The sequence below is a fragment of the Episyrphus balteatus genome, chromosome 4 (assembly GCF_945859705.1).
Source record: "Episyrphus balteatus chromosome 4, idEpiBalt1.1, whole genome shotgun sequence".
NCBI classification, from domain to species: Eukaryota; Metazoa; Arthropoda; class Insecta; order Diptera; family Syrphidae; genus Episyrphus; species Episyrphus balteatus.
Genome location: NC_079137.1, coordinates 8105221 through 8123020, shown reverse-complemented (window position 1 = coordinate 8123020; position 17800 = coordinate 8105221). Strand labels below are relative to the sequence as shown.

At 28.2% G+C, this 17800-nt stretch overlaps 2 protein-coding genes and 1 long non-coding RNA gene across 3 annotated transcripts in view; 1 reads left to right on the top strand and 2 right to left on the bottom strand.

The window, feature by feature from the left end:
- LOC129919442 (uncharacterized) overlaps positions 1–17800 on the bottom strand; it is a 472931-nt gene that overhangs the window by 371217 nt on the left and 83914 nt on the right. The window lies entirely within an intron of this gene.
- Positions 5597–17800, top strand: part of LOC129919437 (mucin-2) — a 113011-nt gene continuing 100807 nt past the window's right edge. Inside the window, exons 1-2 of the mRNA XM_056000308.1 lie at positions 5597–6042; positions 6495–6556. Of these exons, the coding sequence (XP_055856283.1) occupies positions 6554–6556 (3 nt within the window). The 5' untranslated portion in view covers positions 5597–6042; positions 6495–6553. The remainder of the gene's footprint in view (positions 6043–6494; positions 6557–17800) is intronic.
- Positions 7263–7736, bottom strand: LOC129919446 (uncharacterized). The gene is made up of 2 exons (XR_008773072.1): positions 7599–7736; positions 7263–7540 (listed from the first exon to the last, which is right to left on the bottom strand). It is a non-coding gene; the product is annotated as an uncharacterized LOC129919446 (long non-coding RNA).

Here is a 17800-nt window from a genome sequence, read left to right as displayed (position 1 = left end):
AAATATAGGTAATTTTTTGTTTGTTTATTTTTTCCTTTTTTATAATAAGAAAACACAATTTAAAAAAATATAATTGTAAAACATAACATTCGCATTATCAAACAAAACAAAAAAAATAATAAACATAAAAATAAAAAAGAAAATAAATACACATACATATATACATAAATATTATGAAAATATATGAAGAACGATAAAAAGTAAGAATAATACAATTTACGGACCGAAACATAAGCAATAATAACAATTTTGTTAATAACATATTTTTTTTTTCATATATCAAATAATGCCTCTCCATAGCGATAAGACATTTTTTTACCATTTTATTCCCATTTTATCATACGAAATAAATATAAAAACAAGAAGATAATGATGTAATTGTAAAAAAAAAGAATCAAAACAACGTTAAAAATAAGAACTGCCGTAAAAAAAAGAGTTAAAAATTACGAATGTATTTTTTGTTTGTTGTTTTAGTCATGATAGAGAATGTTGAATATTTCTTTGTAAATTGATATCTATCTTTAAACCTTTAAATAAGACTTGAAAAAAAAACTTATCTCTGATTTTATCCATATACCATATCCTGTACTTAAAGAAATTCAAATCGATAAGCAAAACTAAGAAAAAAAAGACTGATTCTTGTGAAAAATGCAATTGTCAATGCCTATTTTCTAAAAAATAAAAACACCCGTTACTCAATCCACAAAGCTTTGCACTTCGTCAAAGTAAATGATTTATCGTGAATTAAAATTCACTAGGAATGTTTTTCCAGGGGAATACATGTCTGACATTTTATTGAATATTTTGGATGAGAAAAATTTCAATTCCTGAGACTTAAAAAAAAAAATTAGAAAGAAATTCAAATTAAACAAAATATTTGGTTTTAAGCGGATTACTCGAACTCAAAATTTCATTCAGATTTGATACCTACATTCGATAAGAGGCTTTATAAGTAATTTAATTCGAATTAAATGCCTTGTAGAAATGGATTGAATTCAAAAAGAATTACGGCATTTTGTTTTTTTAAATTGCATCGTTTGGCTAGGATCATTTTTATCTTGTTTGGCTTCCTATCGTCAGCCTGTGAAACGTTTTCGTTTGCCGTTTAGATACACGCGTCTCAATCACTTACTACTTACAAGAAGAGAAGTGAAATTATTGTCTCTTTAAATTATTTTCAAACAATAAAACTATAAAGGTGTAAACCCGATGGACTTTAGGTCATTTCATTTAGGAAACCGATTTCTGTCGGTTCACTCTTGGCCGAAGTTAACGTAAAGGAGGCATTTTTAACAAGTGTGACACGAGATCTATCACGACAGTTCTAATATTCGTTCGAATTTGAAAACGAAAATTGAATCCGTATGGATTGAAAACGGTTGTTCTGTATTGGTTTCCGGTAGCAAATTGCTACCCGGTTTGAAAACGGCAAAAATTTGTCGGAATTCGGAGCAGCTAAAATTTTAAAACGGAAGAAAATAGAATTCGAACGGAAATCAGAACAGCCGAGTATCCCTAAATTTTAAGGCAAGAGTTTCGTTTTCTTTCCGGAGGTTTTTGGCACGAAAAATTTGGGGATTCATTTCCTAAACAGGTGTCGTAATTTCTATATGTCAATCCTATTCGAAAGTTTTTTTCGTTTCGCTTTAGCAATTATCAATTTGCAATCTTCCGTGGAAGATACTTTTAGAAAGGTTAACTTAGAAAAAATGTCTACAAAATTTGAAATTCCATTTCATAGAAATATTTTATTAAAATTTTTGAAGTTTTAAAAATCAACTTCAACGTGATACTTTAAGTATTCCGATTTAGTGAAACTGATTTTACAACCTTATCTTCACAATTAATATTCAATCTTATTTCCATTTTAACAAGAATCATTTGATGCATTGTATAAATGAGTCTAGGTGTTTACATTGTGTTTTATTATTTATTTCCACTCAATGCTACCAACTTAAATTTCTAACAAAAATGTATCTACAGTTCAGGTCCCTAAACATAGTACTATCCACAACTTGAACATACTTATTCTCTTTCTTCTTTCTCCTCTAACCAGAGATTTAATCAAACAATTTTAAAAACATAAACAAAATCTCTAGAACCAACTTCAAAAAATAAAATTTAAAAAAATGAACCTATTATAATTCCTTAAAGTCAAACGTCTTGTGTTCTGACTATGAAAGTAAAATATGATTATATAATTAATTTGTTCAATTAAATCTCAAAAAACAAAAAATTAAATCAAATAAATTACTTAAATTAAAAAAAAAAAAACAAAAATAATAAGAAAACCCAAAATGCGATATAAATAATGATAATATAATATTTATTGTGCCTGTAAAAATACATCCCATAATATTTAAACATTTTTATTAATATTTACTAAAATATTAAAAGCAAATAAAATAAAAATAAATTTTTCATTTTAAAGCCAAAACTGAATGAATATAAATTAATAAATTTGTGTTTTTGTATTTAAGAAAAAAAAAAACATAAGCACTTAAAATTAAATTTAAAAGAAAAAAACAATTCCTAATTTTATTTATTTTCAAGAAAAAAAAATTACATGAAACATATTTTATATTGTAAAATCTTAAAAATAAAAAAAAAAACAAGAAAATCATACATAAATTATATATATATTTATATTTAACATGAAAAACAAAATAATAAAATAAAAACAAAATAGATATTTATAGAAAAACAAAAATTGAAATCTTAAAAAATAATAATAATAATAATTGTGATTAAAATACACAAATAAAAATTTAAACACCAATTAAATTTCAATAAACAAAAAAAAAAGATGGACAGCTATTTAAAATTTATAAAAACATTTAAATAAAATTAAAAAAAAAAACTAGGTACGATTTTTATAGGAAACTTGCATGAGACACCACATTCAATGCTGAAGGCAATCCCAGATGTTTCTCCTCATTGCACACCCACTATCTTTTCATTCTTTATTATAAACAAAAATGAAAAAAACATAAATTAAAAAATGTGTTAGTGAGAAAATAATTTATATAAATAATAAAATAAATAAACTTAGCATTAGGATCACAATAAACAAATAAAAGTAGAAATTTATATATATTAAAAAATAAAAACAAAAAAAAAAAAAAGAACAAGCTTGCCATAAATGAAATGCAAAATAATTCGTCCCATAACTGCACATACAACATAAAAAAGAGAAAAGGAAAACCACTTAGAAAACACACGCATGCGATGTGACACAATCCCTCTCAGGATAAATGAGTTGTTTTCTATTTTGCAAATTATTTTTCCATTGAAAATTAACAACAACAACAAAAAATGATTATTAAACAAAAAAGAAAACAAAAAAATAAAATATTTTTTAAATAAATCTTTAGAAGATTTTTTATAGCTTTGCGTGCTTTTTATGTACACACACCAAGAGAATATTGTATTTTATAGAAACAAAAAAGAAAATAAAAAAATATTAAACTGCAAATTGCAAATTGTCCAAAAGTAACATTTTTTTATTTTGCAAGAAAAAAAAAACAAAAATGCTTTTCACAAAAAAAAGAGTTCTTTTTTTCATCACAAATAGAGGCAAACACAAAAAAAAAATACACTTAAAGTTAACTCTTAGAGGAGAAATAGTAGCGAAACAAATTTATTAATTAAATAAAATGAAAAAAAAGGAAAGAAAAAAAAATAAACTTATAATTAAGCAAAATGTCATTTAGACAATAAAACAAAAATTAAATATAAAATGTTCATCTATGAATAGAACAGAATAAAAATTAAATAAAATTAACAAAACATTAGAAAATAACTTCCGAATTATTCCTAAAAATAAACAAAACAACAGTGTATTGATAATGAAAAAAAAAAAAAAAACGATAAAATATTTTTTAAAGTCTAAAACAGTCACAACACAACAATTAAACTTGCTTTTCTTAGGGCCAATTTTTCAATAGTCAGTTAAACAGTCAGTTAGTACTTATTCCTAAGGATAGAGAAAAAATCAATTTTTCAACAGGCAGATATAGCTTATTCCTAAGAATAAATCTATCTGCTTCTTTCAGAGACGAATAAAATTATTCTAAGGAATAATCTCAATAAAAATATTGTGTCAGTTGTCAAAGCTGTTTTGAAAAAATTTTGAAAAAAATACAGTGGAAAACAAGAAAACAAAAACAATCATGAATAAAAATGACGTTTAATTTTAAATATTTTTGAATTTGACAATTTTTTTTGTTATTCTGTAGAATAAATTATTCTTGATTGAAAAATTCAATGTTTTTATCTGATTGTTTATGAGCCTAATAACTTTATTCGTAGAACAGTTAACTGACTGTTTATTAGAAGATTGAAAAATTGGCTCTTAAATAAATAAAATATAATAATTTAAACAACAAACAAAAAAAAAATAAATTAAATTCAACAACAACAAGTTAAGCTCGTCCGAAAAATTGTTATCATTTTAAATAGTTTTAAGGGAAAATTTAAATAAACAATAGATTTGTAAATATCGTAATAAATCTATACAACAAAATAAGTAAAAAGTATAAAAAAAAAAAAACAGTTAAAATAATTATAAATATAAGAAAACAAAAAAATACAATTTTAAAAATGAATAAAAAATACAAAATAATTTAAAAAATGTAAAATGCTATTTTTTTTTAAATTCCTTTGAGCTTTATAGAGTTTATAGAATTATAGAGTTGTATGTCTTCAGGAGTTTTCAGAAAACATACAAGCCTATAGTTCTCAGAAAGCGAAATGAGAACTTATGTCACCTAATATTGCTTGACATCTCACCAATTAAGGTCTTTAAAAATTCATAAATCAAGTTTAGGTGGTCTGCTTTGAAACCGGCCATTAAAAGGAAACCGACAGTATTGTCAGTTCAATTAAAACTCGAGTTCAAATATCAATGCTTTTGAAATTGATAAGAAAGAATTACGCATTACAAACAGAAAAGTGCAAATGAGTGCAAAAACCCGCTAATGAGACCGTCTTGTCTATTGTAGTTGTGCTTAAATTAATTAATGAAAACAAACTAATATTTTGTTTAATTCTCAATTCGAAAGTGAGGATTGAAATATACAAAATTCATCACGTTTAATTTATTTTCTAGAAAGCAAAATCGCATTAAAGGTGTTAATTTTATATAAATTTGGTTTTAATTTCTCTACTAATTTTATTTTTTGTTTTTTTGCGTCTGCACTCATTTGTTACCGGTAAGGTAGATACAGTGCGTTGGCTGGCAATTATGTTTACAGTCTAAATTATTTTAAAGAAAATCTAATTTTGTATATAAATTGAAGTGGTCTTATGGGGATTATTTTATCGCCTAGGAAAATTAGTGTACTTTGTATAGTTGCCCATTTGGTAATAAAATTTATTTATTTTCAAAGTAAATGCAGTTTTGTCTATTCGCGTTGTTTACGGAAGTGCATGGGTGTTATTATCATTTTGTGGGAGTATATTTTACTAAATTATACTACACAAAAGTATTATTTAACTGATAAGGTAAATTGCACTAAATAAGAGGATAAGAAAAAAAACTTAACTCATGATAGTTATTTTATGTTCAATTAAGATGCCTTTCTATTTGAGAATAAAAGTGCTGCGACCTGCGAGTAGTTAAAAAATTTCCGGCAACCTCTCTGAGAGTTGACTATTTCGTATAAAATCTACTTATGACAACTCGTGCGAGGATTTTTACTACAAAAATGAACAGGGGCTCTATTTTGTAAAACGATTATCGTTGAAATTACTTCGTTTTCGTTGAAATGCGACTACGTATTACGATAATCGTTTTACTTCAACGATACTCGTTAATCTTTACGACTGCCATTTACATATCGTTTAACTTTCGTTTTCGTTTGGCTGTTATAATATTATTGCGTTTGCTGGTAGAATTCATGTGATCCTCAAAAAAATATTTTTTTCGGTTTAGTTTGGCCAAACGAGTTTCTCGTTTAACATAGTCGCTCTTTGTCGTGGCTATCATTTACTTAAGTATCGTATTACGTAATAGACCCCCAGGCATCTTAAGTGAGTAAAGTGAGTACACTGGCGTGGTAACTCATCTTTTTTATGAGTTTTTAATTAATTTTGAAAAAAGAGATGGATATTATTTAAATGACTGGGAAGGAGATGCAAGATGTAAAGCGATTCAAAAATATTGAGTTCTTAATTGTGTGTGACCAGTGTCTTTGATCATACCTAATAAATTTTAAAACTTTGATAAGTTGAAAAGTTTATCCTAAAATTTTTGATTGCTACAAATAGGGAAAAACTTTATTTTAAACAGCATGTATTTTAATTTGTTTATGATTTTTGCTTAATGGAAAAAATCAAAACGTCTATGCTCATTTACATAGCCTAAGCTGCAGCTAAACTGAGTTTTAAATGTTTTGATGCAAGTGATCCTAAACTTAATTTTGATTAAATGTATTTTACTTTCCTTTTTTTTTATTTTTCTAAAATAAGTAAATATTTAATTTTTTTTATAGGTAAGCAAGACTTTGTTTCGTTTGTGTTTGGAAACATTACAAATATTAAAACATAGTTTATGGTAAGTACAACTTAAAATTTTACATTTACCAAACCTTTTATAATAACTCTTTTAACTTACTTGTATAACCTCAAAATGTCTATTTACCTGATCTGATACCACTACGGTCATGTTCTTCTTTCAATTATTGATTTAAAGACCTCTAGATCTTTAAACGAGAAAGGATAAACTTCCTCCATTGTAAATGTCATTAGGGATTAGATAGAATATCCTTGAGCTTCTTCAAAAAGAATAATTTGTTAACCGTAAAGGCTCTCGAGATCTCAGTGGTCTCTTTATATCCTATCGGTGAATGCGGTGAACGCGTATGAATAACATTTTATCCCATTGATAAAGTCTAATGCCAAAAACCGGTGATTATACAAATTATTTAGTTTAGACATGAAACCTCCTGTAATATTTTTATATTGATGCGCAGCCTTTTTCTACAATCCGATTAACGGCGCGGGTTAATAGTTTAATTTAAAGAAGTAGTTCTCCTTGCCATCGAAAAATTGAATTTGACGTGATAAACCAAGTAAACCCAATAACCAGAATAGGGCCAATATATTTTCAAAAAAATTAACATTCCCGAAACTTAAGATTTAAAAAAAGAGACAGAGAAGACAGCTGGAGTCCATTTCAATTGTGTAAATAAAGAATTTACTGCACTGTTATTAAATTTGACTGAAAACTCACTCAGGCTCAAATTTGTAAGCAATTGAGGTTTTGGTAAAAGTTTCAAAAATATATTTTATTGCATCGGAATAGACTATTGAGAGCTTCTAAAAATTATAAAGTAGTACGTGTTACGAAATTTGGAGGAAAAAAAAAATTGAACTTCGATGGTTTTTTCTCAATCTTGTGAATATTCAGTTACTCTTTTTTGAAATTCTCTTAAAATTTTACTCGGTGGTATATCAGTTTCAATGCGACTTCCAACAACATCTTCTAAGGCAATACCTTTGTTTTGATCAAAAAATATATCAACAATTATACGAACGCCTAAAAGAATTTAGGTAAAAAATAGTCTTTCAAGTTTTAAAAGTGTTAGGGTACAAACCATTTGGAGTTTTTGAAATTGTTGTTTTACTTTGATATGAGGCATCAGAAACATTGATTTTATTATCTTCTATGTACTGAGGTTCTAGCTCGATTGAAGATTTTCGGTGTCTTTTCTCTCTCGGTGCTGGCCTTGGTCGTTCTCCAGATCGAGATAGATTCAAAAAGCTTTTCTGATTATCAAGAGGCATAACTTGGTGATATATTGGTGATCTTAAATGACAAAATCTAGAAACCTCGAGTTAAAATTCTTCAAAAATTAAGATTTGAAACAACCTTGGTCTTCGAACAGTTTTTCGGGAACCACTGCTACTTCTCGATGGGCTTTCCGTTGAACCTTGAGCTGCTTCACCATATAAATCTTCAAAACCATCCTCTTCTGGGACAAGATTATCATTTGCATTCATACCAAAATATGAAGATTTTGAAGACCCGATTGATAAATATGAAGACTTTACTAAATCCGACTTCACAGCTGTGTCGTATTTTCGAACCATGTCACGTACTTTCATTCCACTTGAGGATTGTTTTCGAATACCAGGCGAGTCGCATAATTCTGTATTTCCATTCATGGTAGTTTTTTCGTTTTCTTTTGAATTTAATTCACGAGTCTCGAAAAGTCTGAGGGCTTGAAATTTTATTATTGTTTTCCAAAATAAGGGGTTTGGCGAAGGAGTGTGAATGTAAAGATTAGCAAAATAAAACAAAAAACCTATAGAAAAATAAACCCGAGACCTCAAAATTGAGAACGTTTTCAGTGCTCACTTTGTTTTGACTAAAAAAATGTCTTAAAAAGAAAATAGGTTTGCTAAAGTTTTTTTTTTGTAGTTCGAACTAGGCAGTAAAGTATTCCCGAATTTTGAATATGATTGCCACTTTTTTATAGCTACTTAAAGTTTGATGAGATATCGAAGGTTCTGCCACAGGAAAGGTTAGGAGAAACTTATTTCATCGAACCATGTACAAAAATTTTGCTTTCTAAGAAAAAAGCTGCTATGGCAACCCTGGACGATCATTATTTTCTTTTTTTTACTTATTTCGAACTAAATTATGGGTATTTAAGTCTCAAAATATTGCATTGAACTAGATAGTCAAGTCAAATATGTAGTTGACTCTCCTACTATTATGGGCTTGTTAAAATTTGAAGTAGAACCATCTGGGTTAGGGGAAAGTGGGGGAGAGAGGAGATATTACGATGAGTGCAAAAACTAACCAAAATCGGTGATTTTTTCTTCTTAACCAAAACTTGTTCTCAAAAAGTATCTCTCGAGGTACACGCAATGCATTGCCAAACAACACACACATGATGACGATCATTTCGCACGATCATCGTTTGACCTGACCACAAAAACTTTTAACAATTATGATGCGCTGCTGCGCATTTATACACCTATCTTTACTAGTAAATGTGCAACAATTGGAAGCTGACAAGAAAAAAACTGAAGAGGCGGGCGTTTAAAATTATTAAATTGTCTGTTGCATTCACTATAGTGATAGTAGTTGTCTTGGGTATCGGTATCTTTGCAAAAAAATAAACAAACAAACAAAAAAAAAAAACCATCATCAATTGCATTATAGAAAAATTCACAAGAAAAAAAAATAATAACAAAAAAAGTAACCACAAGTTGTGGGCCAAAAGCACATCTTCATTAGTGCAACGCGCAAGTGTAAACGATAGATAAACATCCCGTTTGCGATTGCGTGTGATAATCATTTTTGTTTTTTTGTAATGGTGTTGATTCTCATATTAAGGCCCCCACAAACGATTAAAGTATAATTTGTGACCACAACTGTTTTTTTTTTTGGTTCCAACATTTTGTGAGTTGGTGAAGAAAATTTGGAACAAATACTTCGTTTCTTTTTTTTTGTCAAATTGCTTTAGAAAATTTAATACAAATTCGTTTTATGAGAACAAGACAAATTTGTTATAAATTTTGAAAATAGGAAGTTCAAAATTTCTAATAGCTTAAAATCTTATATTTATGTGAAATAATATTTTGGTACAAAAGCGAAATCAATGAAAGTTTCATATACCTACGGAGAGTTATTGTTTTTTTACAAACTTTTACTAAAAATAAGTAATTTAAATGGTAATTTTGGTACAAAAAGCTAAGTTATTCAGTTTTGCAAATCTATTCTCCAAACAATGAAAGTCTTTGGAGTCTTAAGAATTTTAGAAAATCTTTTATATCTTATAAAGGTTTCATCCAAACAAAAATTTGATACAAAATTTTAAACTCCGATAGTATACATATATTTTAAAGTTTTTTGTATTCAAGTTAAAAAAAAAATAAAATACAGAACTGCATTTGCTTCCAAAAACACAATTATTAAAATTTGGTACACAAATTTGGTAATTGTAATTTGCTGTAAGTTTAGCAGGGATTGAGTTCAAATTTCTTAGAATTGTATCTAAAAATCATAAGTTTCATATATACGTGGTTTTATATACGAAAGATTAATTTTAGTACAAATCTTAACAAATATACATACCTACATACAAAGTTTTAAAATTCTTACTCTAAGAATTTGGTTCAACATCATAAATAAAATTGCTTTTAAATGTAGAACATTATTTATTTTGTCACGAGGGACAATTAGTTGCACAATATTGTGTATGAACTTAATTTTAGTACAAATTTTGAAAATTATGAGTTCGAAGTTAGTTTTTTTTCTTTTCTTTTTTTTTTTTTGTTGTTTTGTATTAATGGTGTGAGGATCATTTCGAAAAATCTTTTCAAAAAGTAAGGACAAAATTTGTCCTTACAATTATTTACTTTTTGAATTTACTATTTAATAGTACAAAAGTTTTTCAGTTCAAAATTCTGCATATTTTCAAAAATTTGGCTCAAAATATTCAATAGATTTAATATCTTTTTCGAAATCAAAATCTTAAAAAAAATAATTTAATTTTTTTTTTTATTACAAAAAAGTCCAATTTTTAAGTTTGAATAGTTTGTTCCAAATTTTTCTTCAAAACAAACATTAAATTGCTTGGGAAGTGAATTTAGATGTTTATATTTTATTGATCAAATTTAAAGAAAAAACATTGTTCAATAAAAGAATATGAGTCTTGGTACCAAATTTTGAAGGTTTGATTTTATAATATGTAGAATTTTTTGGTACAAAGAGTTAAGTGAGTTACTTCAAAGTTGTAACAAAAATAACGTCGTTCATAGGTATGAGCCATTTCTGCTAAGAAAAATTTGGCTTAGTTCAAAATTCTTACAAAATTTAATCGAAATGATTTTTTTATGAGAATTTAATTTTGAGATAAAGCGAAGACTTTCAAGTTATAATTTTTTATGTTTTATGAGCGTGAAATAAATTTTGGTACAAAAATTTCAATTGATAAGTTCGAAATTCGACTGTTCTTATAAATTATACAGGGTGTCCCACAGTCACCGCCCCAAACGAAAACCATGGATTCCTGAGGTCATTTTAAGTCGAAAAACTTAAGAGGTAATTTTTTCGTTTTCGTCCCGTTTTCGAGTTACCACGGTTTGTATGATTTTTGTTCTCTTTTCCCTTATCTAGCTTTATCTTTGCCAAACTACGTTTGATTTGAAAAATTTTTTTTACAACCCATCAAGAATTTATTACAGTTTTAGTTTGTCTCAAAACTTTTTTTTCTGCGGACAACCGTTTCTCCACAATTTTGCATCAAACACAATTTTCTTCGTTTTTTAAGTTGTTTTTTATACTTTCATATCATTTAAGTCAAAAAACACGTTAATGAGTATTAATTTTTTGTGCTTTTTATTAAAGGCCCAGTTTATTTTCATAAAAAAAATAAGTTTTATTTCATAAAAAGGGCTACTGAAAGTAATTAAAAAAAAATAAACAAACTGAGTGAATTAAAAAAAAATAATTTTTAAATAAAAAATTAATTTAAATGAATTAAAAACTTTTTCTGAGCTATTGTGGTTAAGAAAACAACAAATAAATAAAGCTCAGAAAAAGTTTTAATTCATTTAAATAAATTTTGTATTTAAAAATTATTTTTTTTTAATTCACTCAGTTTGTTTATTTTTTTTTAATTACTTTCAGTAGCCCTTTTTATGAAATAAAACTTATTTTTTTTATGAAAATAAACTGGGCCTTTAATAAAAAGCACAAAAAATTAATACTCATTAACGTGTTTTTTGACTTAAATGATATGAAAGTATAAAAAACAACTTAAAAAACGAAGAAAATTGTGTTTGATGCAAAATTGTGGAGAAACGGTTGTCCGCAGAAAAAAAAGTTTTGAGACAAACTAAAACTGTAATAAATTCTTGATGGGTTGTAAAAAAAATTTTTCAAATCAAACGTAGTTTGGCAAAGATAAAGCTAGATAAGGGAAAAGAGAACAAAAATCATACAAACCGTGGTAACTCGAAAACGGGACGAAAACGAGAAAATTACCTCTTAAGTTTTTCGACTTAAAATGACCTCAGGAATCCATGGTTATCGTTTGGGGCGGTGACTGTGGGACACCCTGTATATACATATATTATGTAATTATTTTCGACTCTTCTGCTCAAACATTTTTTATTTAAAAATTCGAAATATTTTTCTGAGAAAAAAAATTCAAACACAAAAAAAAAAAAAAAATTAGTCTTTTAAAATTATGCAGTTTGAATTAGAACCATTAATTTTGTCATAAAACAAAATTAATTTTACAAAATAGGAGTTTTTCAGTGAACAAAGTATTTGATCGTGTATGGTGACCTTTAAAATCGTTTTTCACTATTCAACTTTTTTTTCAATAGAAACTTTGAATGGGAATCAAATTCGATGGGATCTTGGCTATGATTATTTTTTTCGTTACGCAATTTATATCTAAGAAGATCTTTTTCAATTTCCACGCACCAAAATTATTGTGAGAGATTTTTCTTTTTTTTTAATCTTTTTTACTTCTTTAGTGTAAACGAAGATGTAATTAATGGTTGTTGATAATGCTGACGCGACTGACGTTCGGTGAGATCATCTTCAAAGAAGAATATTTTCCAACTATTCTAAAGATGGCTTAAATGCAATGGTGGGCTTATTTATCTCACACATATCAAAAATTATTTGAAAATAAACAGACAAACGCGTGCTTTTGATGCAAATATGATGACTTTGTGATTAGTGATAGTGATAAATGACCTCTGTTTACCTTGTTAAATGTCCAAGCAACCACATCAAATTTAAATTACAAACCCAAAAAAAGAGTTTGTTTTGTTTTGGGTCTTTTTTAGAAAGTTTGAATTTAAGCTTGAGTGATTGATTGTGGCGCTTAGTTTTTTAACTTTTGTTTTCGTTTTTTTTTTTTTAAGTTCAGTGTTATGTTTTGAGATTTTGTAGGTCTCTTAATGAAAACAAGAAAGATTGTTTAAAAGTTGGTCCCAATCCTAAGTCACAAGATTAAAAAAAAAATTTAAGCTTAGTTCAATGAGGGGTGGTTGGATAAGGCAGACATCTTATGACATAAAAAATGATCAGAATTTACCTTCTCAGTCTCAAGATTTTACCTAATTGATACTTTAACGACTCATTGTACCTATGAATCGTCGAAGAATTGTGCGTTTAACACGATTAAGGTTGAGACTGTTGCAATAAATTATATGGATGCAGTCAGCCTCCAGAGGATCATGGACGTATTTATCTGCCCTTTCAATTATTCATCTTGATTAAGTCAAAGTATGAGTACAAAAGGGCAACGAATAATTGATTAAAAGGCACGTCGCGTCGTCAGAGGGACAAGGACTTTTTCGAACAATAACACACCAAAATTGGGCATGGACATCTGAACACTTAATCTTAAATTTCATTGCATTTCTTCAGATTTATAAGTGGAACAAATTGCAAAATCAGGAGAGGAACCTTGAAGATGACTTTATTTTATTGTATGGTCGATATGGCTACTATTACGACATAACGTTTGTTATGACAACCAGAAGAATCGTACTGAAGATGATTCGTTTTGTATTCCATAATTAGGTCATCCGTTGTAAACATTTTCTTTTTTCATTTACTTCACCTTTTTGAAGCTCAATCTGTCTTAAGACACTATATGGCAATGATATCACTTTTATACTCTTCAACAAGATTGAATTTAAATTTATTTTAAACTGCATATACTTATTCTTCAGTCTTCACTCTAGCAGCTTATCAGCAATTTAGATTTTCATTTTTGTCGTGTGAACTTTTCCTATTGGTAGGCAAAAAGTTACAAATAATATTTATTTTCACTGACGAACTGTGAAAAACACTTGTTTTGCAAAACTGACATTTTTATAATTCAGGAAGACAATACAAAAATGGGCAAAATATGTTGAAATAAAATTTAAACCAACGATCAACAACGACGGACAGTGATATATTCAAGGTAAAAATGGATTTGACATTTTAAACTTAAACAATGCTCTTAAACGTTTATAAGAAGCTTAAAAAGATGACGAATTGTGGTGTATTTCTAATTTTGGTTAAGTAAGGCGATTTAGTAGGGGTAATAAAGAAAAGTTTATGCAAATAGTTTTCGGAAAGTATTTTGTTTTTTAATCTTTCTAAATAAAGATAAAGGAAGTAGAAAAAAAAGAAAAATAAGTTGATTAAGTTATTCGTGCAAATGTCATCATTATTCTTGGGAAAAATGCGTAAACTTACACCTACACATGTGAATTAGGTCAAAATGTCCCAAAAAACCAGTCAATTAGAATAGATTTTGACAGTAGAGGAAAAGAGTAGCGAGAAAGTGTCAGAGATGAAAGTCGTAACTTAATGTCAGGGTTACGTTTTCGACACCTTTGTAGCAATTTGGCATCTTTTTAGTTATACGGACACCGCGACACCCTTTTTTAAATTAGTTGCTTTCAAACACTTCAAAAAATAATAAAAATTCTGTACCATTTTTGAAATTTTAAAAGGTAACTCCGCTATGGGGCTTTCTGAGAGTTTATTTCTTATACAAAGTCACTCAACAGTATAGCTAATTTGCTGACAACTTGAACAATTTTTACTCTCAAACGGGCAGGTAGGTTAGTCGTACACGAAGGAACGTATATTTGAATAAAAATTTAAAGGGGTTAAGTCAATTTTTGGATATAAGGTACTGTCGGTATCATCTTGACGATACCCAGTGAACCAGCAACTTTTTGACCACATCGATTCTGGTCTCTTTGAACCGGACTTGAATTGCTGAACTAATTATTTCGGGTGTTGAAAAATGACCCTCCTTTTGGCTTTGCCCTTGTCAGGCTGTTAAATAAAACTACTAGGTTTAAAGACAAGATCAACAAATTTAACCCGACAAATGATCAACTGGCGCATCAAAGCAACTTTCAAAAACATATTCTTTCTATACGACTGTAAACCCCGACTTACGGGAAGGAGTCATTCAAATAGGAGAGCATTTACTTCTTGCAGCGAGTATTTCAAGTCCTGGCAACCCTATAGCTATAATATCTAGCCTGACGAAATCAACGATTCTCCGTCGAAAGATAGAGATTTTTTAACCCTCTACTGCATGAATTAATATTAGCGGACGAAAAAATTAAAAAATGCTTTACATGGGTTCTTTGGGTTGTTTCAAAACGGTTTTCATTAAAATTTTTTTTTTTAATTAATTTGTTTAAAAAATTTGTTTATAAGCCAAATTTGGCTTCGTATGCATTAAGGGGTAAGAAATTTTACTAATTTTATTTATTCAGATTATGTAAAGAATACAATTAAAAATATCAAAAGATAAATATTTATCATTTAAAAACAAAATAATTTAAAATAAATACATTGCATTACAAAAAGTGAAGAATTAATTCAAATTTGGCTCATTTTAAGCCATGGAACCGAGAAAAGCAATTTGTTTTTTCCGTTGAATATATTTTTTTCTGGTTCACATTCTTTCCACTGTCGAAGTAGGTCTTGCTCCAACATTTTCACCCACTCCCAGATCTTACAAAAGCTAAGAAGTAATAAAATTATTGAAAAATATTATAGGTGAGCCCCCCTTTCCCTGAAATTTGTGTGGTTACGCCGCCGGAAATGGGGTTAACATGTGAAAAATGTCTCTAAAAGCGAAGGGACTCCATTTCTGAATAAAACATAGCTTCCAAGCAAAATAACAATGTAAAGGAACAAAATTTACCAAAAAAAAAGTTTTACATATTGTGTAGATTTACAACCCCTGAATGCATACGAAGCCAAATATGGCTTCCTTACTTTTTGCCCTCCCAAGACCAGGCCAATAACTTTTTTTCAATAAAAATTGGTTCATAGCATACACAATTAGACAATCGATCCTAAATAAATTTTTAATTCCACTTTACTTTCCAAAGAAACGCAGTAATTAACACTTAAAGTATGAATATATTCTGCACTTTCGATTTCAATGCACACGACTGATCGACTCACCTGTGATCATAAAATACACCTATATTTTGTGTCGGACACATGAAAAAACTATCTTTATGGGTTCTCAGAAACACAAAGAAGAGGATTGTATTGAATCTTTGCCATTTTTTTGTGACAGAGAAGAGAAAAGTGCTTTCAAACTGACAAAACCATATTTGGCTTCGTATGCAGTAGAGGGTTAAAGCTCATTTGCCGTGACTAATTGCAGAAAAGGTCTTATAATTCAACGAACAACAACTTTTCGAAAGAGAATTCTAGTCCGTTTGCAGGCAATACTCAAACTTCAATCTCGTTTTTTTAAAGACAACAGTAATTGACAGTCTGACTTGGGATCTTCTTACCTGAGAGAGAGAATTCTTGAAATTGCAGTTCTTTGAATAGCAAATTTTGAGTAGCTAAACAGGTTACTACCAAAAGAAATAGACCATTCAAACAAAATATAAATCGTTCTATTAAGAAAATATTCCAGTGCCATCAATTTCGTGTAATAACAGTTCTTTTGTCAGATTGTCACTAGGCGAGTTATGCTTAGATCAATTGTTTGCGTGCGGTGGCCTTTGACGCGAGAGGTCTAGGTTCGTATCCCAGCCTCGATCACCTAAGAACATTTTTTTCAGGGGTATTGATTTTTGTGAGGACTTGAAAAAGTCGCCAAGTGTATCATTGTTATGAAAAAATGATTTCTGCTTAGTTGTTTAGGTTCGACGGTAAATTGAAGGTCTCGTCAATTTTATTACCGAATGTATTTTTTTTTTATGTTTGTTACCTCATAACTTTGGATTGAGTGAACCAACTTTAATAATTCTTTTTGTATTGGAAAGCTGGTGGCAGTGTGGTCAATTTCGTTCAGTTCTGGCCATAGAAACTATTTGAAAATCCATAAAACCAAGTTTTTATCCATGGAGGTCGGTTTTGTTTTTTGATAAAAATGATTATCACAATTCAATTTTCCAACAATGTTCTAAACCCAGCATGTAAGTTCAAAATAGGAAATTAAGAACGAGTTTTCGTTTCAAATTTGCTGTTGCTGCATGAGCATAGTGAACAGTGAAAAGCCGCCGTATTTCAGGAAGGCACAATTTATGGATCGGGAGTCCATTAATTAAGTTAGTAGGCTTTGAAAAGTAGGTAAATAAATTTATTTCTTTAAACAAATAAATACATTTTTAACAATAATTCATTTCTATTCGTTTTCCTGATCAATATTTGATTTATTTCTTTTCAAAGCCTAGAGTTTAAATCGTTTAATATTCTTTTGTCTTTTTTCTAATTTGATTTGAGAAGATATAACCTTGAACAATTTATTAATTTTTCTTTTTCATTGGTATCTGATTGATTGAGAAATTTTTGAATGTTTGTGGTTATTAGAGATGATTTATTGTTTTTATATTGACTGACATATCAATAAACTTATTTCTCATAGTTCCTTCCTATATTGGACTCAATTGTTTATATCCAAACACGTGGATAAAATTTAACAAAACTTTTAAATTCTTTTCATGTCAATGACATTTGGTAAAAAAATTTTATTTTTTTTTTTGTCTTTCATTTAATCAATTTTAATGTTTATTTTGATTAAGTGACTATTTGCATGTTCTATGGATGGTTTTTCTAGTTTTTGGTTCTTTTTTAAATTTATTATCAACAAAAAGATAAACAAAAATGCCTTAATAATAAATCATTTTATTCAATCATTCATTTGATAATTTTGATGAATCCGTTTTCATAAATTTTTACATAAAAAAGCAAATTACTTGACGTCATTCACAAAATAATCTAATACATCATATTTTCAAAAAGATTAAATTCTTAACTTACCACAATAAA